Source organism: Equus przewalskii, chromosome 8 (assembly GCF_037783145.1).
Source record: "Equus przewalskii isolate Varuska chromosome 8, EquPr2, whole genome shotgun sequence".
Lineage (NCBI taxonomy): Eukaryota > Metazoa > Chordata > Mammalia > Perissodactyla > Equidae > Equus > Equus przewalskii.
This window is the reverse complement of record NC_091838.1, coordinates 7,890,002-7,912,185: the sequence shown is the minus strand read 5'-3', so window position 1 is coordinate 7,912,185 and position 22,184 is coordinate 7,890,002. Positions and strand designations below refer to the sequence as shown.

Here is a 22,184-nt window from a genome sequence, read left to right as displayed (position 1 = left end):
GAGCCCTGGAAAGGTCACTGAGGTTTCAAACCATGGACTCGTACATCTCCAGAGCAGCATGGCATCCAGCAGCTGTGGCTCCCCCAGTGCTCAAGCCGACCAGTCAACCTGGTTCTACCCTATGTCCAGACGGACAGGACACAGGCACAGGAGGCTAACTCTCATCCTCTTCCACGGGGTCCCCAGGTGGACCCTGACTACTTGTCCCTATTCCCAAGCAGTCCAGGCAGCCCCTTCTTTCTGAGCCACGAGTAGCAAACATCAGGCCTTGCTCTGCTGAGAAATACCCAGGAGTCCAGAAACATCTGAGTCCACCTCTGCTGGAAAACAAAGGACAATAATTCAGTTCTGCTCTGAGTTGCCACCATAGTCAGACATGGGGTCATACTGGGAGACTAGAATCTACCAAAGATAGGGCCAAAGGTGAAAGAAAAAACACGAACAAGTGAAAACAGCGTTTAAACAGATGTTTCCAACAGTCAGCATGTGGTGAAGACTTCTCAGGCCTCTGAACCCCTCTCCTTTTTTATGTCTATTTGTGCAATGAAACGTGTGAACAAAGTCAAGCCTGCTGGCTCCCAGGTAGGCACAGCCCAGTTCTTAGCTCCTAGGAGGCTTCTGGGCTAAGGCTCCACTCTACTTGGACCGTACTATCAGGCCCCCAAAACGGGGGGAGCTGCCAGGGAAGGACTGATTTCCATTTCAAACTGCATTCTGGTACTTTGTACTCCAGCACCATTGGCCGATCAATATTTAATGCTTGGAGATTCTGACTCTGCGGGAGTCATGTCAGGGGACCTGGGGAGCCAATCTGCTTGAGCTTCTGAGTGATAATTATTCATGGGCTCCTGCCTCTTGCTCTTTCTCTCGCACGGTCCCACTCTGCAGACTCAGTGCCTTATTCAGTCTTCTCTCTCGCTCTCTCCGCTGCTGTAGCTGGACCCTTCGCCTTCGCCGCCGCTCAGCATCTGCACATCTCTACAATGGCTAAAACGGCAATGGGTAAGGCATCGCGCCTCGTTCTCCCTCGGCTCGACCTGGAGCCCACCTCTCACCTTCTCTCTTAGAGCTTGGAAGGCATTTGGAGATATTTTAGAGGGAAAAAGACGTTAATGGTAACACAGGAACCCGGAGGACGGAGGCAGCTCTGGGGGTTTGGGGAGGGCAAAGAGGAAGTCCTTGGAAATCTGATAGCTAAGAATTTCTTTTAAAAGGTAGAAGCAGGTAAGTTGCCCTCCCGTGGGTAGGGTATTTATTCTGTTTCCATATTTAAAATTAGGACTCAATCGTGGGGGGAGGGTGTTACCTTAACCTTTTGCTTTAAATGGGGTTAAGGGACCTTCTGGAAAGTGCTTTGTAACGTCCTTCATTTTCTCTAGTTTACAAAAAAAGGAAATGGGGAAGAGAATGGGGAGTGGAAGAAAGGAAAAAGAAAAATGCAAAGTCAAAGCGGTCCCATCCAGGCTGTTTAAAAGATGGGTGGAGACGAGGGAGGAGGGCGGGTGGGGAACCGGGCAAATTTTATGGCATTGTCTCGTCGGAGAAACCGCTAATCCTGGGGCGCGGGGCGGGGAGGTAAGGGCGCTGGGCGAGGGTGGGGGGACCTAGATGCCTTTGTGTTAGGGACAGGGAGGGGAAGGAGAGAGGAAGTCCGGAGGGCACGGAGGGCGCGGGTGGGCAGCTGCAGGGGCGGGGAAGCGCACGGCGGGGAGGGGTGGAGGGGCGGCAGTTTCGCAGGCGCTGGGGTGGGGTTTCTTTGTGTGAGGACGAGCGGTCCCGGGGGGAGGCACCTGCAGCGCTGGGCGCACAATGCGGACGGCCCCACCCTGTGCGGAGCCGCGCCGGCGCCCTCACCCTTCCCCCAGCCGGGTGCGGCATCCTCAGCCGAAAGGGGGCCGGGTGGGGAGCGCAGCGCGACACCCAGGAGCCCAGCTCTGGGGGGACGGCAGCGCCACGCCCCGCGCTTTGCGCTCCTGACTCCCAGGCTCAGCTACTGAGTGCAACCTGACCATCGCCCCCGCCTTGCCCACCCTGGCCTCATTGTTCTGTTTTACAGACAGCGGGGGTTAAAGTGGGCTAACGTTTTTCTTTTCCAAACCACATTGCATAGAGTGATTAGACATGGACACAGGTAAAGGCTTCTATGAACTCGTTTGAGAAAAAGCTTCTGGAACCCGGATACGTGTATACATAATAATAGAGATACAAAAGAGGTCAAGGTCTTAAATTGAGCTACGTGAAATATCCGTTTCGTAGGTCAGGGCCAAATATTTGCAGTTTTCATGGGTTCGCCTCTACCAGAGAGACAGTCGAGACCCAGAGAGACCAAATGAGATTCCGGATCCAGGGCCTCCATCCCCAACCGGTCTTGCGCCTCAGTGCCCCAAGGTCCGGCGCTCGGTGGCCCTGAGGTGGGCAGGCAGGGAGGGGCCCGAGGTCCCGCGGCGCCTGGAAACACCCCGCCCCCGGGACCCGGTGCCGGATGCAGAGAAGGGATAAAGCAGAGAAAAGGGCTCGCTCTGGACAGTTCCGCCCTGCCCCACCCTCCCCGAGACTTGGCGAGGAAAGGGGGCTGGGGAGGGGCCGCTGAGCGGTCAGCAGTCCTAGCGCCCCTTTTTCCAGCCCCGCAGCCCAAAAAGGCCCGGGCACCCCTTGATGTTGTGCAGACACGAGGCGTTGCTGCGAGTCCCGACGCCGAGCCCCTCCCAGCCAAGCGAGGGGCTCTGCAGAAAGGCTGGCTCGAGCCCCGCCCGGCCACACAAAGGCGCGGCCCCACCCCAGCCGGCCGCGACACCGCAGAGGTGACCCCTTCCCAGGGGCGCGGGGAAGGGTTTCTCTTTTCGCCCTCCCGCAGCCCGCGGAGCTGGAGGCTGTTGGCCCCCAGCCGAAGCCCACCCCCCACACTCTGTTCTCTACGCTTTCCCGGGACGGAGACCCCTTGGATGGGCTCTCCGGGAGGGACCCTCGCCCCTCGAGCGAGGCGCGGCTCGGCCCCACCCCTCCCAGCTGGGGCCCAGCCGCGATGCCGCTGGCCGGTTGGGGGCGCACGTGGCGAGCCGGCGCGTGGAAGGCGGCCAGCCCTGCAGAGCCCCGCGCCGCGCCCTGCGCTCCCCGCCCCCGGGCCGGGCGCTCGCCCCGCGGGTGCAACCCGCGAGACAGGTTTCTGCGCAGTGTCCCGAGCTACCCTCGCTTCCCGCAACTCGCGGTTCACCCGCAAGTCCAGAAAGGTTCTGAGCGTGGGGGATGGGGGCGATGTCGCTGTGCCCTCTGCACCCGCACCGAGAGGTTGCTGCTGCAGGAGGGCGGCTACAAACTCATCGTCATCATCAGGATTATTGTTTTTATTTCAAGTCATTATTATTATTATTCATGACTCAGTGGCCCTATTTGTTCAAAAGGTCCAGCTTGCATTTGATTAACCCTTGTTGCACTCACTTTTCTTCCTCCTGCTCCACCCTCCCCTCACCCCAAAAAAGAATCCTTTCTCTAGTGGTGCTTCGTTTTACGCTATAAAGCAAATATGTTGCGGTTCCTGTTGGGGTTATGCATGTTCATGTGAGTCGGATATATGTCTAGGTGCTTGCTAAGGGAAGGGCTTGTGCGCCAAAGATTGCTGGAAAATTCTCCGCAGAGAATTGTTTGTGGCTGCAGTGGGTGAAAATATACATATATAATTGAGATGTTAGGATCTTCACCGTGGATTCCGTAAGGTTATGTCTGTAAATATAGGTTATGCACAAAATTTTAACAAAATTTTTTTTAAACTGTTCTTCCAATTGCTGATTCTTGATACAGTCTCAATTCTGCACAGAAACACGGATGGTGAAATGGTAGCCATCATCCCATTAATAAAAATCCCACCCCAAATACGATAAATGGCAAGGATCCTTTCTGCCATGAGTAAGCAGCATTTGCAAATCATGAAAAGAAGCACAACCTCTGCAATATTAAAATAATGGATTTTGAAATCATTCCAGTTGCAAGGCATAATCAATTAATCAGCAGAGCGGGTGCTTTTTCCTGACTCATTAAACAATTATTGTATTCTGCATGATTATACTAGGTGCATATAATATTCTCCACTATCTTCTCTAATGAAGTGGACACCTTCTAAGTGGGTATATAAATAACTAGAAATGAAAAGAAAAAGATTTGGTCAGGATTTCAGAATAAAATTGAAAGAGAAACAGCATTAGCTTATCGTTCAGTCTTATATGTATAATTCTTACCAGATGCGTAAGTGGAGCCTGCAATAAGCATTATGTGACCCCTTGTAGCCCAATGCAAGTAGCTAGTATGATGATATAAATTACTACACCTGGTGGTAGTTGTCTATGCATTGTAAAATTCTCTGAAAGAAAATATATTTAAAAATGACAAATAAGATTGGATAGCTTGTAATATTAAAATCTAGAACTTTGTTTAGTCAAAATTAACACTGGTTTTGTGATGTGACTTGCAGATTTGTAGTAAATTATTCTATTCTAAGGGGGAGGGGAGTATTTTTATTGTTAGAGCAATTGCCTCTGCCCTTAGTCATTAACATTTTTAGCAGGATTTTATTTGTTGTGTTAAAAGCTCTTTTACTTACTTTCAGGGGTTTTTAAAAAAATTATTAGTGGATGGATTGTGGAATAAGCGTTTGATCATTTGGCACAGTATGTCTTCCATCAGATAGCTGGTTCTCAGGGAGGAAAATGCTGCAAGAGGATGCATTTTACTCAGAGTCAAGAAATGTCCTCTCAGAGTGCCATAAAGCCAAGTCACACAATAAAATAGTTTTCTTCCCTGCAATTTAGAATCAAAATAGTTACCTAATTCTGTGAGTCTCTCGTAGTTGCTTTCAAGCAGAATTTTAAGTTCAACCTGTATAATTAAAATGAAATGGAAGATGAATCAATTACATATTTAATTGAAGATTTTTGCCATTGAATCCAGACCATCTTTAGGAAAATTCCTGATTTCTCAATCACCATTGTTTTTCACTCCAACTGACTAGGACTGTCTATATCCCCTACTCCGCCCCATTAGCTAGCTCCCTGCTCACACAAGGCTGCAGGAAGCTGGCCTCCGAGCAGGTGGCTACCTGCTTTGGGTGTGGTCACCCCAAGCTTCTGCTATTGAACTCCAGCTCACACAATCTCCTCTTTGGTTTTGGAAAAATACACCTATTCTGTTGTCACAGGATCTGTGACCTTATATTAAAAATTCAAGAAATTTGCCAGACAACAAGAGAATACCAAATTAGCCGGTGACCCAGATGTTTCCAGAATGGAGGCTTGTTCTCTTTCCTAGTTCTCTCGATTGGAAAACCTTGGAGTCTGCATTAATTTTTCACCCCACTAGAGGGCGACCAAGTTCTCTAAAGCAGAAGAGGATTGATTTAAACCCAGTTTCAAATACTAGCTATTTAATAAAACCGTTTTTCTTAATCTGTAACAGTCAATTGCTTATTCAGTAAGTTAATGCCATGCTTAATGTCCTAGTGGATGAAAAGGGCTTGTGCACCTTTTCAAGGAGACAAGATGAAATGAGTGAACTTCATAATCTGGAAGTAGATGTAGGCCCCAGCTAATTATTTTCTTATGATTTTATTTTCTAGTTTCATTACATTGTTATTATAATACCATATGTTACTTTTGGGTATTCATAGTAGATAAATAGTAGAAGATGGCCGGTAGTAATAGCAAAATTATTTAGGAACAGAATGTTTTAATGTTTAAATAAAGGAATAAATTAAACAAAAACATTGTTAACTTATTCATTTATTTAAAATGTGCTTGATGTTGGAGACACACCTGACTGTCGGTGTCCGCCTTCTGGGAGCTTGCAGGCTAGAAGGGCAAACGGGTAGATACAATGCCACACTAAGGAGTGCTACCAAAAAACAGGCATAAACTGATTTTTAGGATCATCAAAAGTGGAATTTTTCATATTTGCATTGGTGTGCAATTCTTTTTCTCTTATATTTCCTGTAACTATAATCCATCTCTAAAACATTTAAGAGTTTCAAATGACTCTGTTCCTCAATCTTTAATGGGCATATGAATTACCTGTGGTTTTCGTTAAAATGCAAATTCTGATATAGTTGGTCTGACTGAGTCCAGACATTCTGCATTCCTTCCAAGCTCCAAGATGCTGCTGCCTCCAACCAGTAGACATATCAGTTATAGAAATATAAAACTGTGACATGCATGTACCTCCCACAATAAGCCCTCGTGTTACGTCTTAATATTTTCAAATCCACGGCAATCTTTGCAAAATATTTCACTTTCAAACTCATCCACTTAGGGATTTTATTCCTTTGGGAGTTATGTGTTGTGTGCCATCACTCTCTTAATTGGAATTTTAAAAATATATTCATATTGCAGGACTCAGCAGAAGACCTTCAAGAGAAATGTGGAAAATAAGAGTTTGGCTCTGTGTGTGTGTATGTGTGTGTGTGTGTAAGAAAAAATGAATGTGGCTTGTGGTTGAGTCGAGAAGGATGATAAGTCAATATTGCTGGCTTACTGTTATTTACAAAACAATATGCAGAACGAAAAGTTTGACTCACAACCTTTTAGTTGTGGAATAACGTGCAAAAGTCTGCAATCCCACTCACCATACAGCTAATTCGCTGCAAATACTCCACATACCGAAGAAATTAAAAGAGGATTGAACAGCACTAAAATTGTCTCTCAGTACAGTCCATGCTTGTTACTTACCAAATTATTGTAACAGAGTATTTCTTCCCAGATACGACATGAGAAAATCATTTGTTGCGTATGATTGTAGATTTGAAAACTGAGTATGCATGTCTTTTCTGCTTACTTAAGCCAATAAAGGACCTCCACTGTTCGACACTAACTTCCTAAGAAAGTCAACTGAAAGGGAAAAAAATGGGTCTTCAAGAGATATCATCAAAAATATAATATGTCTTTCCTCTCGACCACGCAAACATTACCACATTTCTGGGAATGCTATCCTGCAAAAATGATGCTATGCATGAAATATCTCAAATTAGAAATTTACTATTTCCCAAATAGGGCACTAAAAACCTGGTCCCGAGTAAAATTGGCCACAGAGTTCATAGGATATGGTGTTATTCAACATGAGGCTGGATTAAGCCTCAAGGTTACCCATTTCTTTGTTCGTGTTGTTTTAACTATTCATTTCAGGGCCTCAAAAGCTAGGGAACTTTCCATTTTTGCAACTTGTGGTACATTTTTAAAAAAGAAAACATGCTAGGACCGAAGTATAAAAGTCGTGTGTTTTAAACGTTTAATCACAGCTGTCTGTTGTGGCTGCATGTCTGTATAGCTCATTTGGAGATAACAAAAATCTAAACTTGAGGACCTTAGAGACTGAGCCAAAATTTTTTTTGAGTGCTCCTTCAACCAACAATTGTCCTGTGATAATTGCTTTCCTTCAAGAATCAGTTTTCTGGCATAGACATCAGTTTCAATGTCTGTCAGAAGTGGCTTTTATTTATTGACTTAACCCTTATTTAGCACATATAACGTGCTAGGCACTAAGCACTTTGCGCATATTAACTGTATTAATCATCCAGTAATCCTAAAAAGTAGGTACTATTACAGATGAGGAAACTGAGATGCAGAGAGGTGGAGTGACTTGCCCAAGGTCACACAGTTAGATCCAGAATTTGGGCCCAGGCCCTCTGGCTCCAGATTCCAAGCCTTTAACCAATACTGGCTACTCTTCCATCTGTTCCATATCAGAGGTTCCCACCATGGAGGTCGAACCAGGGATACCGCCATTTTGTTGAACACTCCTGATGGTCTCATCCTTTCTCAACACAGACTCACACTGAAGAGGAAGTGCCTTCAGATCGATGACTAGTTTCAATAGGTAACACAGGGCTCATTAAAATAACTGCCATGATTTAGGCTTTTGAGGAAAGAGAGCTCTGAGACCTTGGGGGCTGTAATGTACGGACCCATGTCTCTCTGAAGGCCTAACTAAGAGGAAGGATTATCAGTATCATCCTAGTTAGAGCATTTCAAATGCATCCCTAGCTCCTTCTGTAGACCCTAGATATTTAATATAAATATTTTATTTTTAAATCTAGAACTAAGAGATATCCAGCCCAGGCATCCACATTTAATATAATCATTAGATATTACTTCAAAACTCTAATCTTATTACCTCAAAAGCAGGCAGGCAGGATCCTGTGTGGGAAGGCTCTGGATCCCCTGTGAAACCTTTTTAATTATCTTTTAATAAGGGAATCATGTCCTGCCATTTATCAAGGAGACATTTGCAGTAGTAAAACCTGTGTTTATATAACCCATTTTTATTAGGCATGATTAAAGATAACATTTTGTGTACATTTCTTCTCACAAAACACTTTTATGAGAATGTAAAGGTTAATTAATGCATTTCAGCAATCATTTTGCTAGTCTCTGGAAATATAGCTTCTCCAGGAATTGTACTTAATAAGCCACACATTATACTATAAAACCATAACCAAAATTTTAAATTTTTTCTCATTTGTAATTTTGTTGACCTCCACATTAAAATATTTAATGCTTGAAAAATTGCAAGATTCCAAAAGTTTGTTTTTGTGAACAGAAATAGATAATTACAGTTCTTGTATAGTACATTAAAAATAATATTGTCTGGAACTGATTTGTTTTTTAACCAAAATCATAAAGCAATGCCTGTGAGAGCTTATTCAGCAGTTATTCTTCTGGAATAACTGTACTTGGGATGTTAGAGTTTGTACATCATCCATTAATACAAGTACTTAGTATGACAATGGGTCATCAGTAATCTGAATCTGTCAATCTTTTGGTTGTATGTCTTTACATCAAGATAAAGAAATGGATGGGATTTATCTAAACTTAGTCCCACAAATACTTGTCCAGGAGAGCATTTTAAAGTTTAAATTTTTATTAGCATCCTGCTCCCTCTTTTGGCAGATTTTTTTTCCTATGAACTACAGCCATAAAGTTTAATTTCCATTCAAGGGAACTGCTCACAGGAACCTAAGAATAGTCTTTCCGTTTGGGCTTCCAAGTGAATAGAAACCATCTCATGTGATGAGGCTCAACCTATAATATATTGACTGTTGCCAAACAGACCAGAGACTCTCATGGCCATGTCGCTTGTCTTCGCTTCCAGGCTCCAAGAGGGAGGTACGAACAATCTCAGGCAGTTGAACTGAGGCCCGAGTCCCTGCCGCCTCCCTGGAACCCTCCTTCAGAACACAACTGTCTTTCCCACTGCATGGTTCATCTTTATTCCTAACACTAATACCTATTGTTTAAATCTTCAGCTTTATCTGAAAAGCGCCAGTTAGCATCCTTCTCCTAATCATTGTTCAACACATGAAAAATTACCAGAGTCAGCACAGATTACCTGATCCAAGACTCCTGTCACTTTAAAAAAGTCATCTTTTCATCCTGCTTCAGACCTACTTTTTCCTTTTATAGTCAAAAAAAAAAAAAAGAGCAGACAAACATAGAAGATATAAAAATGTTCAAAAGATAAATTAGATGGCACAATCTATTTGGGACCTTGTAGTTCTTCAAAAATATTCACCCACTCCATCCTTTTCAATCTTCATATAATCCTTATGAGATGGGCATAGTACACATGTTACTCTGTGGTATACATGTGGTGAGCTTCAGAGCCAGGGCCAGAACACAAGTCTAATAAAGATATATATTTATAAATATATGTATTTAATATATTTTAGATATGATTATAATGACATATATAATAAAGTTTAGCACTTACTCCACTGTCCTGTAATCCCATATGTACAAGTGGGGAAAGACACACCCAAACATTTATTTGCCTTCAGTCTAAAGTCATTAATAGTTAACAATATTAACTAACATAAAATAGATTCGAACACCTACTGTGTTCTGAAGCCTGTGCTAGGTATTGTGAGAATATAAACATAGTCCTCTCCCCTGGAGAATTTAGTCTTTTGAAGAAAACAAGACTTGTACATTCAAAAAAAATAATACCAATAATAGTCATTTATAAATAGAAAAGTCTTGACTATTTTAACAACTTTATTACACTACCCTGCAATGTTACAAGACAGCACATAATGATATACTAAGAACATCAATTAGGAAGTACTGAGGTCCACCCAAGACTGCAAAATTTCAATATTTGACTGATCTCTTCCTTCAGCCAATCCAGCCAGGGTGTCCTTTAGTTTAAATGCTTCTCAGACTTCACTGAGCATCAGCAGCACTTGGGAACAGCAGATCCCACTCCCAGAGGTCCTAATTCTGTGGATCTGGGATGGGCCCCATGAGTTTGCATTTCTAACAAGCGCCCAGGTGGTACTGATGCTGCTAGTCTGGAACCATTTGGATTACACCTTACATAGGTGGCCAGTGGGGTACGTGGAGCAGTGGACCATGCAGAGTGGCCCTCCAGTGTGAGTCACCTCCCCTAACCGCAGTGTAGACTAACAAGGACAGAGAGCCTGAGGCCAGGGCCCAGGAGGAGGATTCTGAGGCTCTGAGTTCTCATCTTTACTCTCTTACCAACTGACCTTGGTCAGGTCGCTTTTCCTCTCTGCGTCTCTAATTCAGCATCTGTAAAATGGCGAGATGCTACCTTGTCCATATCAGGATCATTTTCAGAATCAAGGAGAAAAATGTGAAGTCATTAGTATCTGTCAAGTTCTATATGACTGCAAAGGGTTGCATTTTTTAATTGTCGTTAGATAGATAGAATAACTGGATGTTTTATTCATGAAAATATCAGTGCACATGCATTTCGAATGACTAAAGAGGGAGCAAGGAGCACAGTGAGAAACTGAGTCATTTGCTTTTTGAAAAATACTTCCTAAATAATAAAAATCGAAATAAAGTGTTGATTAAATTCCCCAGAGAACTGCCTGACATTTTGAAGGGTTGTGCTTAGGTCCCCCCTGACCAGACCTATGTAGATATTGAAGATTCTTCCTCTTCCTAAATGAACGTTGGCTGAGGAGAAGCAACCCACCCAATTTTTATTACAGTCGCCACTCAACTTTTCCCTAATCCAACCTTCTTTAAGAGAAGGGTGGTGAGTGGTGGCCCCGGTGACAGCCACCAAGCTGAGAGAATTCCTGGGCAAAGCAGGGGTGCCTCAGCAAACAGACAGACAATGTGAGAGGGCTGACAAGCCAGTGGTAAAACTTGGATATGATTTTTTCTTCTGGTTCCATGTTCACCCTTGCTGCCACCATGTTGACATTCTCTATCCTGCATCTGCCAACCTGAGCAACTGTACAAGCCCGCCTTAGACAAACCCAGGCCCAGATGTTCAAGTGTGCAGAAAGCCTAGGTTAAAGCTGCCTCCAAATGTTGAAAACAAAACGGAACAGCTGTGTGTGATAAGAAAAAGCAAGCTATCACAGAACTCAAAAGACTGCCAAATCCTAGGAAAATTAAAAGCAGTACTCTGAGCACCCCCCCCCCCTCAAAAAAATGCTCAGGTCAGGCAATGTTACTGTGATGAGAAGAGAACTCTAGCACTTTGGAGGTGGGCTGGGTATGAGATGGACGTGATTTTGAACCCTGCCCCACTGTTCACTAGCTGACAATCTTTGGGCAAATTATCATTTCTATACCACAATTGTCTCAGGAAATCGGGAAAATAACACCACCTAAATCACCTAAATCTCTTGGTTGTCAAGAGAATTAAGTAAGCAATTGAATATTAAGCACGCAATTGATTATTAAGCACTTTGCAATAAAAGTATTAATCTCCTTCTCTGACCCCCTAAATAGATGATGAAAATACTAAATAAAAATAATAATTTAAACATCTAAATTCTTATACTTTGTGAATTTCTACATGTAATAACAAACCTACTAGAAATTACGTGGAATTTAGAAAGTGATCAGTACTCAATAATTCTTTGTGGTAAAGGGAGGACTGATATCATATTTGTGACACAGCTGCCAATACTGTATATCTCCAAGACAAATGCATTCTGGGTAATGCCAAAATTAAAAGTACCTTTCTCTTGCATTTATTTCTCATGTCGTATTTTATATCTCATCCTACTTCAAATACAAATATAACTTCAATAAAACTGACCCCTTCCTGCCTACTCACTAAGGCTCATCAACATAAAATGTCACTTTCAGCAGAAATAAAAACTGATTCCAGAAGCATTAAAATGTAAGACTGAAGTGTCTTGAAGAGCAGGTGAGGGGGCATTATATCACATAACACAACACACACACAGAGTCTCTCGTTCTCAAAATCTTGTTAACCCATCAATTTCATCCAAATCCCACATCACGTGGTCATCTCCCCTCCCTCCTTCTCCAGTCCCCTCCCCACCCAGCACCCTTGCTCTCTTACTTCCATTTTCAACACCCTTCCTTCAGCTAGATCTTTTCTTTCAAGGATAGCTCCAGGTACTTTCTTATCTGGATCGATTTAGTCTTCCTCCTCTCCATCCATTCGTCCATAAATAAGAGATAAGCACAACAAAGATGCTACAGCCAAAGAGAACAAACATCATATTCCTTAGATGACCCCGGTGGGGAAAAGGTTACGGACACTTCCAGTTTAGTGTTCATCTCCCCATCATTCGTGGAAGTAACACCTTTTCAATCGATAGTGTTTTAGGTGCAAATCAATAAAAGTCTGTAAGATGTTAGCAGAATGTAATTACTAGAATAATAAAGATATCCTGAGAAATCGAATTAGCATTCCTCTGGCATCTGACTTTATAAAGGCTTCAGTGAGGGTAACAGACACCAAGATAAAAGAGCATTTTAACTATTTTTGTTTTGCCTGCAAAATATCAATTTATGTAAATGTATTGTACATAAGCTAGGAATTATATTTATGATATAACTGCAGGCATGTTACTAGAAATATGTGCTTACATTTACAAGTATAGTAGAATCCTTTTCCATATTAGATGCTATTGGTTAAAATAACAATCTACATGTAAAAGTACTCAATATTTTATCACATTTGTAGGCCATTATATGCAGACGATAAAGTACACTCCTACTTGCTCATAAAGGTGGAATAATGACAAAGGAGGAGATTTATATTTAAATCCTCACGAGGTCATACATTGCACTGGGTAGGAGAGTTCAGCTTTAAAGGAAATGTAGACATTTCCTTACTTTAAAAAATCTAACACGGCTCTAAAATACGTAGCCGAGACACAAAGTTAGAAAAGAATTGCATCTCCTCTGTCAACCAAAACCTTGACTTAAAAAAAAAAAGTTTAGTCATAGAACCAATAAAATGAAATTCAGTATTTAGGATGAAATTTTTTTCTATTTTCAGGTCTAACATTGAAATACTGAATTAAGCAGCTTTGAAAGAACTGGATTCCACTTGTTGAAATTCTTATAAAAAACAGTGCATACTGTTAGAGTCTATTGGCTATGAATTGCAGCAAGCTGCATTAAAACTTACCCAAGAGAAGAAATGCAGAGAAATGTATTTTGGGAGGGGAGCCTGGACTTTGTGTCCTGCTGGCAGAGCTGAAAGAGTGAAGGCCTACCCACTTAAACTGACTGCAAAGGGAAGATGTTGCTCCTGACAGATACCAAACAGCCGTGAAGTTACTCTATCCAGAAAACTACGTGTCTTATCACTTTCGATAAATTTCAGTAGTGCACGGTGAATACATAGGGCGAGGATAGTCAGCTAAGAAGTTAAATAGGATCCCTCAGAATTGCTTTGGGGAAAGGGTTTGCTCCCTTGAAATAGACAGTAGCAGGCTTTCCAGGCCAACCTCGAATGCAGCTTCCTCGATCCGTCCTTCCTGTGAACTCTTACAGGTTTATTGTCAAACAGTAAATTTGGGCAGAAGCTGTATTCCATCTTGGATCACCTTCGTGTTACCCTTTTCCCTGTCATTTATTGTTCCCCTACTACGCATGAGCCATTTACACGTCACACGGCCCTATGCTCTTCTCTCATTTAATCTTTACAGCAACACCGCAACAGGTTTCATCATCCCTACTTAACCAAGAATGGAAAGAAGAAGCCAAGGAAAGTTAAGTGAGCTTCTCCAAGTCACAGATCTTCAGGGCAGAGCTGGGTTTCTAATCTAGGCTCACTCCGCTGCACTCCAGCTTTCTCAGTGTCAACTGTTTTTATTTATTTTGCTACAGACATTTCTTTATCTTATACCTATTCTGAACTATTCTGAGTTCTAGATCATCACCATGTTTCACTTCCTTTCTCTCCCCTACAGCACCTTTGTGGCTGGCAGTAATAATACTGTTGGCTAACGGATATTGAGTACTTACTGTGTTGAGTACTGCAACTGTGCCAAGCACTTCCCAAAGATAATTATCATCCCCATTTTCACAGGTGAGAAGGGGAGGAAGATAAAGTCATATGTAGTGCATAGGTGGGAAGGCTAGGATTTGAAACCAGTCAGTCTGACCCTGGAGCCCACTTGGTTGACCACCATGTGTGCAGTCTCTCTTGGACACAGTAGGGGCTCTGACTGTGGTTGGTGATTTGAAGAGATAAGGACAAAGTAAAAGAAGCCTGCAGAAATATAAGAAGCAAGATGCCACAGCACTGCTATAGCCAATCCCAGTAAAACTTCAAAAAGTCGCTTGAATAAAGATAAATTTGGAGAAGGTTAATCTATACTTACAGTATCTTACATCAGTACAGCACGTTAGTTTCTCAACACATTATTTAATTCGATCCTTACAACAATATCCCATCCTTGTTTTGTGGATAAATAAACTCATGTTCAGAAGGTTTAATAAATTGTGTAGGGTTGAATGGAGCCTGAGCTGGAGCACAAGTTTTCAGCTCCTGTTCATGTTCTTTTCATTACTCACCTTTAGTCAGCATCTGGCCAAAAACGACCAAATGTATACATGAATGCAGAGGAAACACTCACTTGCATGGTTTTTCTTCTTGTCTAGAGAGAGTTGATTACCTGCTGTTGTGAAGTTGACCTTATGAAGGATGGAGGTGGGAAGGCTTTCTTAAATTTTGCCCAGGAACCAAGCAATTATAGTTGTACCACTAACTAGCACCATTTTGAAACTATTAACATAGCTACAGCTATGGGATAAGGGCTAGGAGATAAGCGAGAAAAGGAGGCAACTTCGAAGCACACAGAAATCCCAGGCTGGCATAAAATGAAGCTAGTCAGCTTAGTGGAGAGCAGAGTTGAGCTCAGTCTAGTTCCAACATCTGGGTTCTTAACCCCTTCTGTATACCTAGCCTCAATGGGGCAGCCAGCTGGGCACTGACAGATTCAGCAGGTAGCTTGGGCAGCGGATGGACAGCCCCCTCCTGCTCAGTAACCAGTGGAAAAGCATTTATAGAACACCTACTAACTGCCACACGTGCTCCTACATGTGGCAGAAATACTGAAAACATCAAATGAGACACCTCCCTCACCCTCAAAACACTTAAATATGATTGGGAAGAAACAGCAGCAAACAGAACAGTACAGAATAAGCGCTAACCTATGTGAAACAAACCAGGAAAATGACTGAGTCTTTGAGAGGAGAAAATCAAAGCCCCTTGCAATGGAAATCATTGTTTGATTTACTGCTGTTTTTAGGGAGATACAAACCCAGTCTTACAGAGTTGGCATGAGTCACAACTGTTGGGGACATTTCTGAATTGTCACCACATCCTAGTACACAGATCCTCTGTCCACCTATTATTACTTGGCAAACTTTTTGAAATTGTGAGCAATATTCGAAACCACAAGTCCACTTTTTTATGAATAATATTTAGGCTGAATAAATCTAGAGAAAATAGAACATAAAGGAAAGCCAACATTGTGCCTTTAAGTATTAGGTATTACCAAACTGATTTTTTAAATAACATCAGCCACTTACGGCAGACTCCAATTCATATTTCTCTGTGCAGGTCAAATCCTTGATTCCATTTTTGCCTTCAGTTTTTTACTTGGAATCTTTATGACCAAGTCATACAGTATTTGTTGCCACAAATAAAATAAAAAGCATAGGTTATTCCAATCCCACTCAGCCAGTTATGCCAAAATGTAATCCTCCACATACCAAGAACTAGTTCCAGATGGCATCCATAAAGCTTATATTTTGCACATCACCTATTCTGCCTTACAGTGGGAAAAAATATATTAAAGTCAAAATAGATCTTACATGCAGTACGTGGAAAAGTTAAATTTGCCCAAATAGTTTGACAATTTGAAATGCAAAATATAGGTTGCTTTATGAAGCACATTATATATAAGAATTTTTTATGTCTATCATATAAGTATTTGTTATGAAATACCAATATTCAGAAAGAGGAAACAATTTGCAAAGCAGAACTATGAGGAGGAATTTTTCATTTTCTTTAAAAGTGTAATACCTTAAAATTTAAAACAAGGTAGGTAAATAAACCCATTGCTGCAGAAAACAAAAGGGTGAATCTGGATGTAATGGGAAAGTTACTCCATTTAAAGACAAAATTTTCTAAATTTGTAGAATCATAGAATTCCAGAGCTTGGAGATACCAACTATCAATGAGAAAAGAGGTCCAGAGAGATTAAATGACTTGCTCAAGGTCTTAAAATAAAAAATCTAAAGTTCTGAAAAGACCTTGATGATCATATAATCTCATTACCAACTAAACATTTTCCTACCTGAAATATGGGATTCATTCAGACCTGTGCTACTATCCAAGAGCATGGTTTCACTTGAAAGCATCTCCACACGTTCCATAATTTTGTAAAGTAAAAGGGAAATGCCATTCTGCATGAACATTTTGAAAATGGAGGAATTCTGGAAGTAGGACAGAGAATACATATATTGCTTTGGTCAGCAGAAGCAGCGACAAGTACCACATTCTGGATGCATCCCAAGAACTTTGTACCCATACCTGAGGCACGAGTCTTCGCAGGCAGAGGAATTTGCTTCCCAAGAGGAATTAAAATATGTGACCCGCTTTGAAAGGCTGTTCCTAAGTGCTCTGGAAGAGGTGACTTTAAGACTTCCCAGGTCTCAGGAAAGGGGGAAAAACCCTGTCATAATGCAAAATAAATTGCTTTATACTACCCAACATCAAAAATGTACAACCAGATTTAGAAACAGGAGAAAGAGTCAAATATCAAAGAAAGATAATGATTTTTTAAAGCCTTGCATCACTTGCATTCCCTTTCCTATTTCCATTTTCCATTCTGCCCTCACCACCAGCTACCACCTTCACAGTGGGGAGAGGCCTTTAAAGAGGTCAAGGTTATTAGATTCTTCATCTGCTATGAAATGAGAATACCATCAGATGCTTTCTACTGTTCCTTCCAGTTTCAAGATGCTATGGCTAGTGATTCCAATTGCTTTAGACAAAAGGCAAACTTACTAGTAATCTAAACATACCTATATTGATGAACTTAGAGTACGTCCTTTTGAGAAATAGTGCTCAGCAATCCAAGCCAACCAGGTTTCATAAAAGTAGAAAAACAAAATGGAATGACCAAAACAAACTGAAAACCTTCATAATACGGTTCCTCAAAGTATGAACAAACTCTCCTGACCTCTCAGGTGTTATTTGAATCTTATAGTTTCTGTGTCTTGTGGAATCTCCCTGCAAGGGAACATACAGCTCTTTTTCAAATCTATCTGGGATTTTTGTGCACGGAATTGTTTATTTCAAGAAAATCAAAACCCAGTTTTCAATCTCTTTATCTTCTCCGCAGCCATTTGCTTTATTATTAACAAAAGGCAAAAAGATATTTTGGCATGGAGAGAATAATAATTTAACAAACTACATTTGTCATAACATGAGCCTGCAAAACTTTTATGCCGCTGAAAATTACCATTTCTTAGAAGAGCTTTTCTTTCCAAAAATCCCCGAAGAAACAAAAAGTATATGAAAAAGAGAAAATTTAGAAACCTTATCTTGGACTAAGTTGTCTTTTATACTTCAATTCTGTTTGTAACGGTGATGACAATAAACCGACCGGAATTCAGAGGCTTCAGACGCATTACCTACTCGCTTTGTATATTGCATTTCATTCCTCACAGAAAATTAGACTAATTAGAGTTCTCGTGTATGATGTGATGAATCCTGTTTCAGAAAGTGAGTCCTCACATGGCAAAGCTTGACGCAGAAGCATTTGATTTCCAAAACAAAAAAGCAATTTCATGGCACATCTAGATTAACCTGAAGGATTTCTTTCACGCTATTTAGCTGCCTCGAAAATGGATGCTGAAAATAAGCACACTGTGGAAGCTGTAACACAAAGATGCCTCACTCACATCTCGAAGGCTCCGTTACTCTCACATGCTCCCAGAGATGCTCAAAAATAACATCACTGCAATCCTTTTATTCATATCAGGTAGTTCTAAACCTTCACCGTATTTATATTTCCTACTTTTCAAATATATATTTGTTCATTCTATCCTCTTTGACACAAAGTGACTGTAGGACATATTAATTACATATGACTAGCAAAGTTACGGGACTTGTTTTCATTCAGGGGAAAAAAATACCTGACTGTAGAGTTTTTGTTCATTACACCAGTTACATAAGCATTTAATGCACAGTTTTTGAATGGGTGACTAAAGCAAAACTCTAATGAATGTGTTTTGAAAATCCAACTTTTAGGGCACTGTTGAATAAATATAACATACTGTGCATTTTTCAAAGTTTCGTTGAATGAGACTCTGGAATTCTGCTTAGGTTTTTGGAAGCCAACAAAATGCTGGCTCCTAAGTGAGGTGTTTGTAGCTCTTGCCTGAAATTATCCTCTTCTGCTGATTATTTATATACCACTCATTTCCTAAAAAAATATTTAGGGAGACTGCTGTATGTACAATTTGTATACTACCCAGATAAGGATTCTATTCCGTGGAATCTTAATAAATATTATTTGGCAGTAATACCAAGTTAAAATACTTCTTTTATACACAGTTGGTCCTAGTAACTGTTATAAGTAGTATGGATTTCGTAAGACACACTCAGAACTAAAACAATATAGAGCTGTTCAAATGTGTAGAAACTTTACACCATTCCAAGGAAGCAGAGATTTACATCCAAACTCCTCAAGAAATATGCTTTGAGCTTTTAGCAAATCTTCAGGTTGTAGAGGAATTAAGTTAAGCTACAACTGATCGAGCTTGTCGTACCAATTGCTGCGGAGTCCCTGCTCAGTCTGACTCTGTTTCTTCTCAATGTTCCATATAAATTAGCATGTTCCATTATGTGAAAACAGACAAGCCCATCGCGTGATGATAGATAGGGTTCCCTTTGAGTTCATTAAGTCTGTATTCTCAGTATCTAAACCACTGGTCAATTCAAGGGGAAGTCAACTGGCCCAGTAACTGAGATAAAGTCATCTGAATCTTATATTATGGGGTGTGTGGGTTTTTTTTTTTTTGCACTGTGATAAAAGTCTTGCATTTTCCATTCCTGAAAGTTTCTGCTTTCCCTGAGAACATAGTAGTAGTTCACTGTATATGTATTCTCATATACCACTTTATTCAATACAAAGACATGAGTCATAGTCAGACTTAATTCTAAAATGCATGTGAAGCTGAATCTGGGGCTTATTTTCTGGAGAAAAGCCACACATTACAACAAAGTGCACAAGGAAACTAGCATCCTTATCATTGGTGACCAAACATTTTTTTTATCCTAGAAATTGACCTCACAAATGCAATAATCATTCTGCATAGGAAGTGATTTGCTGACATTTTCCTGAATTAAGAATGAGTGTAGGGGCAGGCCCCCTGGCTGGATTCACGTGTTCTGCTTCAGTGGCCCAGGGTTCACCAGTTGGGATCCTGGGCACGGACCTATACACTGCTCATTAAGCCATGCTGTGGTGGCATCCCACATGGAAGAACTAGAAGGACTTGCAACTAGCATATACAACTATGTTCTGGGGCTTTGGGGAAAAAAAAAAGAGGAAGATTGGCAGCGGATGTTGGCTCAGGGCCAATCTTCCTCACCAAAAAAAAAAAAAAGTGTGCAAAGTATTTTTCTACTGTTCAGCCAAAAAACTGAAGAGTAATGGGGAGAGATTCAAATCACTTGGGTGCCACATTCAGCCATTTTGGAGACACAGTTCAGAGAACATCATGACAGCCTCTAATGACCGTTGCGTGCAGCTCAGGAGACTGCAGGGAAGGGAAGGGAAAGAGTCATTCTTACTTGAGAACTCCACTCAGGCAGATGAACAGACTCCATTTTTTTCACCCTGGCTTTGTCTCATTTAAGTCTTAACCTAGGCTTATTACTGCTACTGGTAGCACTGAAGACTTAAGAGAAAAATATCCGTCAACGCCCTGAATTAGCTTGATGATAACATCTTGAAACGTAACCAGAATAAAGTGCTTGCATTACTCCTGGAAGCCACAGTGTAGTTTGGTCTGCACATAGGACTGTAACAATTTCTTTCATCAGGGGAAAGAAAAAAAAGACGAGACCCTGCATGATTTAGTGGAACTCTCCTGAAACTCAGCAAGAGCTTTAACTGGAATCAAGAGTGAGGTGAGGAGCCAAGTGCTAACAATTTACCACTCTTATTACAATTTTGATCGCGAGGACTGAGTCATGTCATCCAATCTCTTTTCCTTGTCACGATTGCTTTGCCAAGAATCAATTAAATTGAAATTTAAGAACCTCATATGTTCCTGTAAAACTCAATGATGGGTTGTACAGCTTTGACCTTCTTAAATGTCCCTTTATTTGATTTGATATCTATTCCTGCAGAAAAAAAAATATGCTGCTTTAGCTGGTCAAAATATTAATCTTTTAAAACCTCCCTGGTAGCTCAGGAGACCATAATTCTTGGGGAGAGAGAGGAGTAGAATGAATGTAGTCTGAATCCATTTTTATACTAAACCAATTAGCATTACGTCATCATAACAGAAATATCTCGAACATTACCTCATGTGAGTGATCTTCTAGGAGGTTAAAATAGATCTTTAAAAATCTGAGATTTATTCCTCACTTGAATGTTGAGTCTTCAATTACATATTCATCAAGCAAAGTTTTTTTTAAGGTCCAAATTCAAGCCAATACAGCATACACGTGGTTTAATAAAATCATTTTAGTCTGTTTCTTCTTTGAAGAAGAAAATCACGATGATGGAGCTCCCAAAAGTACTTTTAAATGGGATGACAGGTGTGACTTTTAGAAAATAATCTGGCCTTGGGCAAGAGGTCAAAAGCAATTAAACTACCAAACACCTTACACACAGTAACACACGGTATGATTAACGTTAAGTTAAAAGGAGCAACAGGAGCTTAATTGATGACATACGAAAAGAAGGCACCCTAAAAAGAGCTAAGAGGTAACTGGGAGGAAAGGAGAGTGGAGGATAGGGTTAGAGTAGTGAAAAACTCTGGGTTTACCAATTTATAAACAATTGTGGTTGTAAGTCTCAGGTCTTTTTGGAACAAATCAGTAAAGAACCCCATTTCTCCCATTTTCTGCTGTTCATTTAAATCCTGGCACCAGAAATGAGGGCTGCCAACAAGGTCTACAGCTATTGCCCCCAATTTGCCAGGTCCTAAAGATGCTTCTACCTGGAAATGATAGGGGTTTTTTTTTTTCCTAAGGAAGAGGTGCATTTAGTCAATGTTTATATAAATTAGTAAGCTTCGAATAAAGAAATTTTTTCAGTGAAATCTCTAAGACACCAATGCAAATCTAATTTCTATAAAATCAAGCACAAGGGACCTATATCCTGCCTTGTATGTGTCATCTGATTTTGTCCTTTACTTTCTGCCCGAAGACTTTTCAGAAGAAGAAATTTAGGTTGAATCCAAGTTGAGTACTTTAGAATTTGCCAAGAAAACCTCCCTCCTAGACTAAAATGATCTCAGGGAAAACATGAGAAAGAAAAGAGAGGGACTATGCTAACAGATCTTGGGCACTCTTCAGCTGAGCCACCCAAACACAAGTCCATGGTCAGCCGTCCCGTAGTCTGAATGACTGTTATTGTGGTCATTAAGAATACTTTTGTGTTGAGACAGAGATGAGTAGCCTATTCAGAGACTGAGATATTTTCTCCTCAAGTAGTATATTAATGACATTTCCAGAACATTCCTTACTGTCTTTCACATGTTCACAGGAAGCCTGGTACATATTACTACTTTTTTATAGTCAACATTAGCCAAAACTGTGGAATCAAATAAAATTTTTTCTAGAATGAATAAACGGAAGGTATTTTTATACTACTGATTCCAAAACAAGTAACAACAAAATGATAAGTCTGAGAACACTTA

At 41.0% G+C, this 22,184-nt stretch overlaps 1 protein-coding gene across 1 annotated transcript in view; it reads left to right on the top strand.

Moving 5' to 3' along the window:
* The first annotated feature begins 584 nt into the window (after positions 1-584).
* The window catches only part of STMN2 (stathmin 2), a 51,364-nt gene continuing 29,764 nt past the window's right edge, over positions 585-22,184 (top strand). Inside the window, exon 1 of the mRNA XM_008519920.2 lies at positions 585-1,002. Within this exon, the coding sequence (XP_008518142.1) occupies positions 984-1,002 (19 nt within the window). The 5' untranslated portion in view covers positions 585-983. The remainder of the gene's footprint in view (positions 1,003-22,184) is intronic.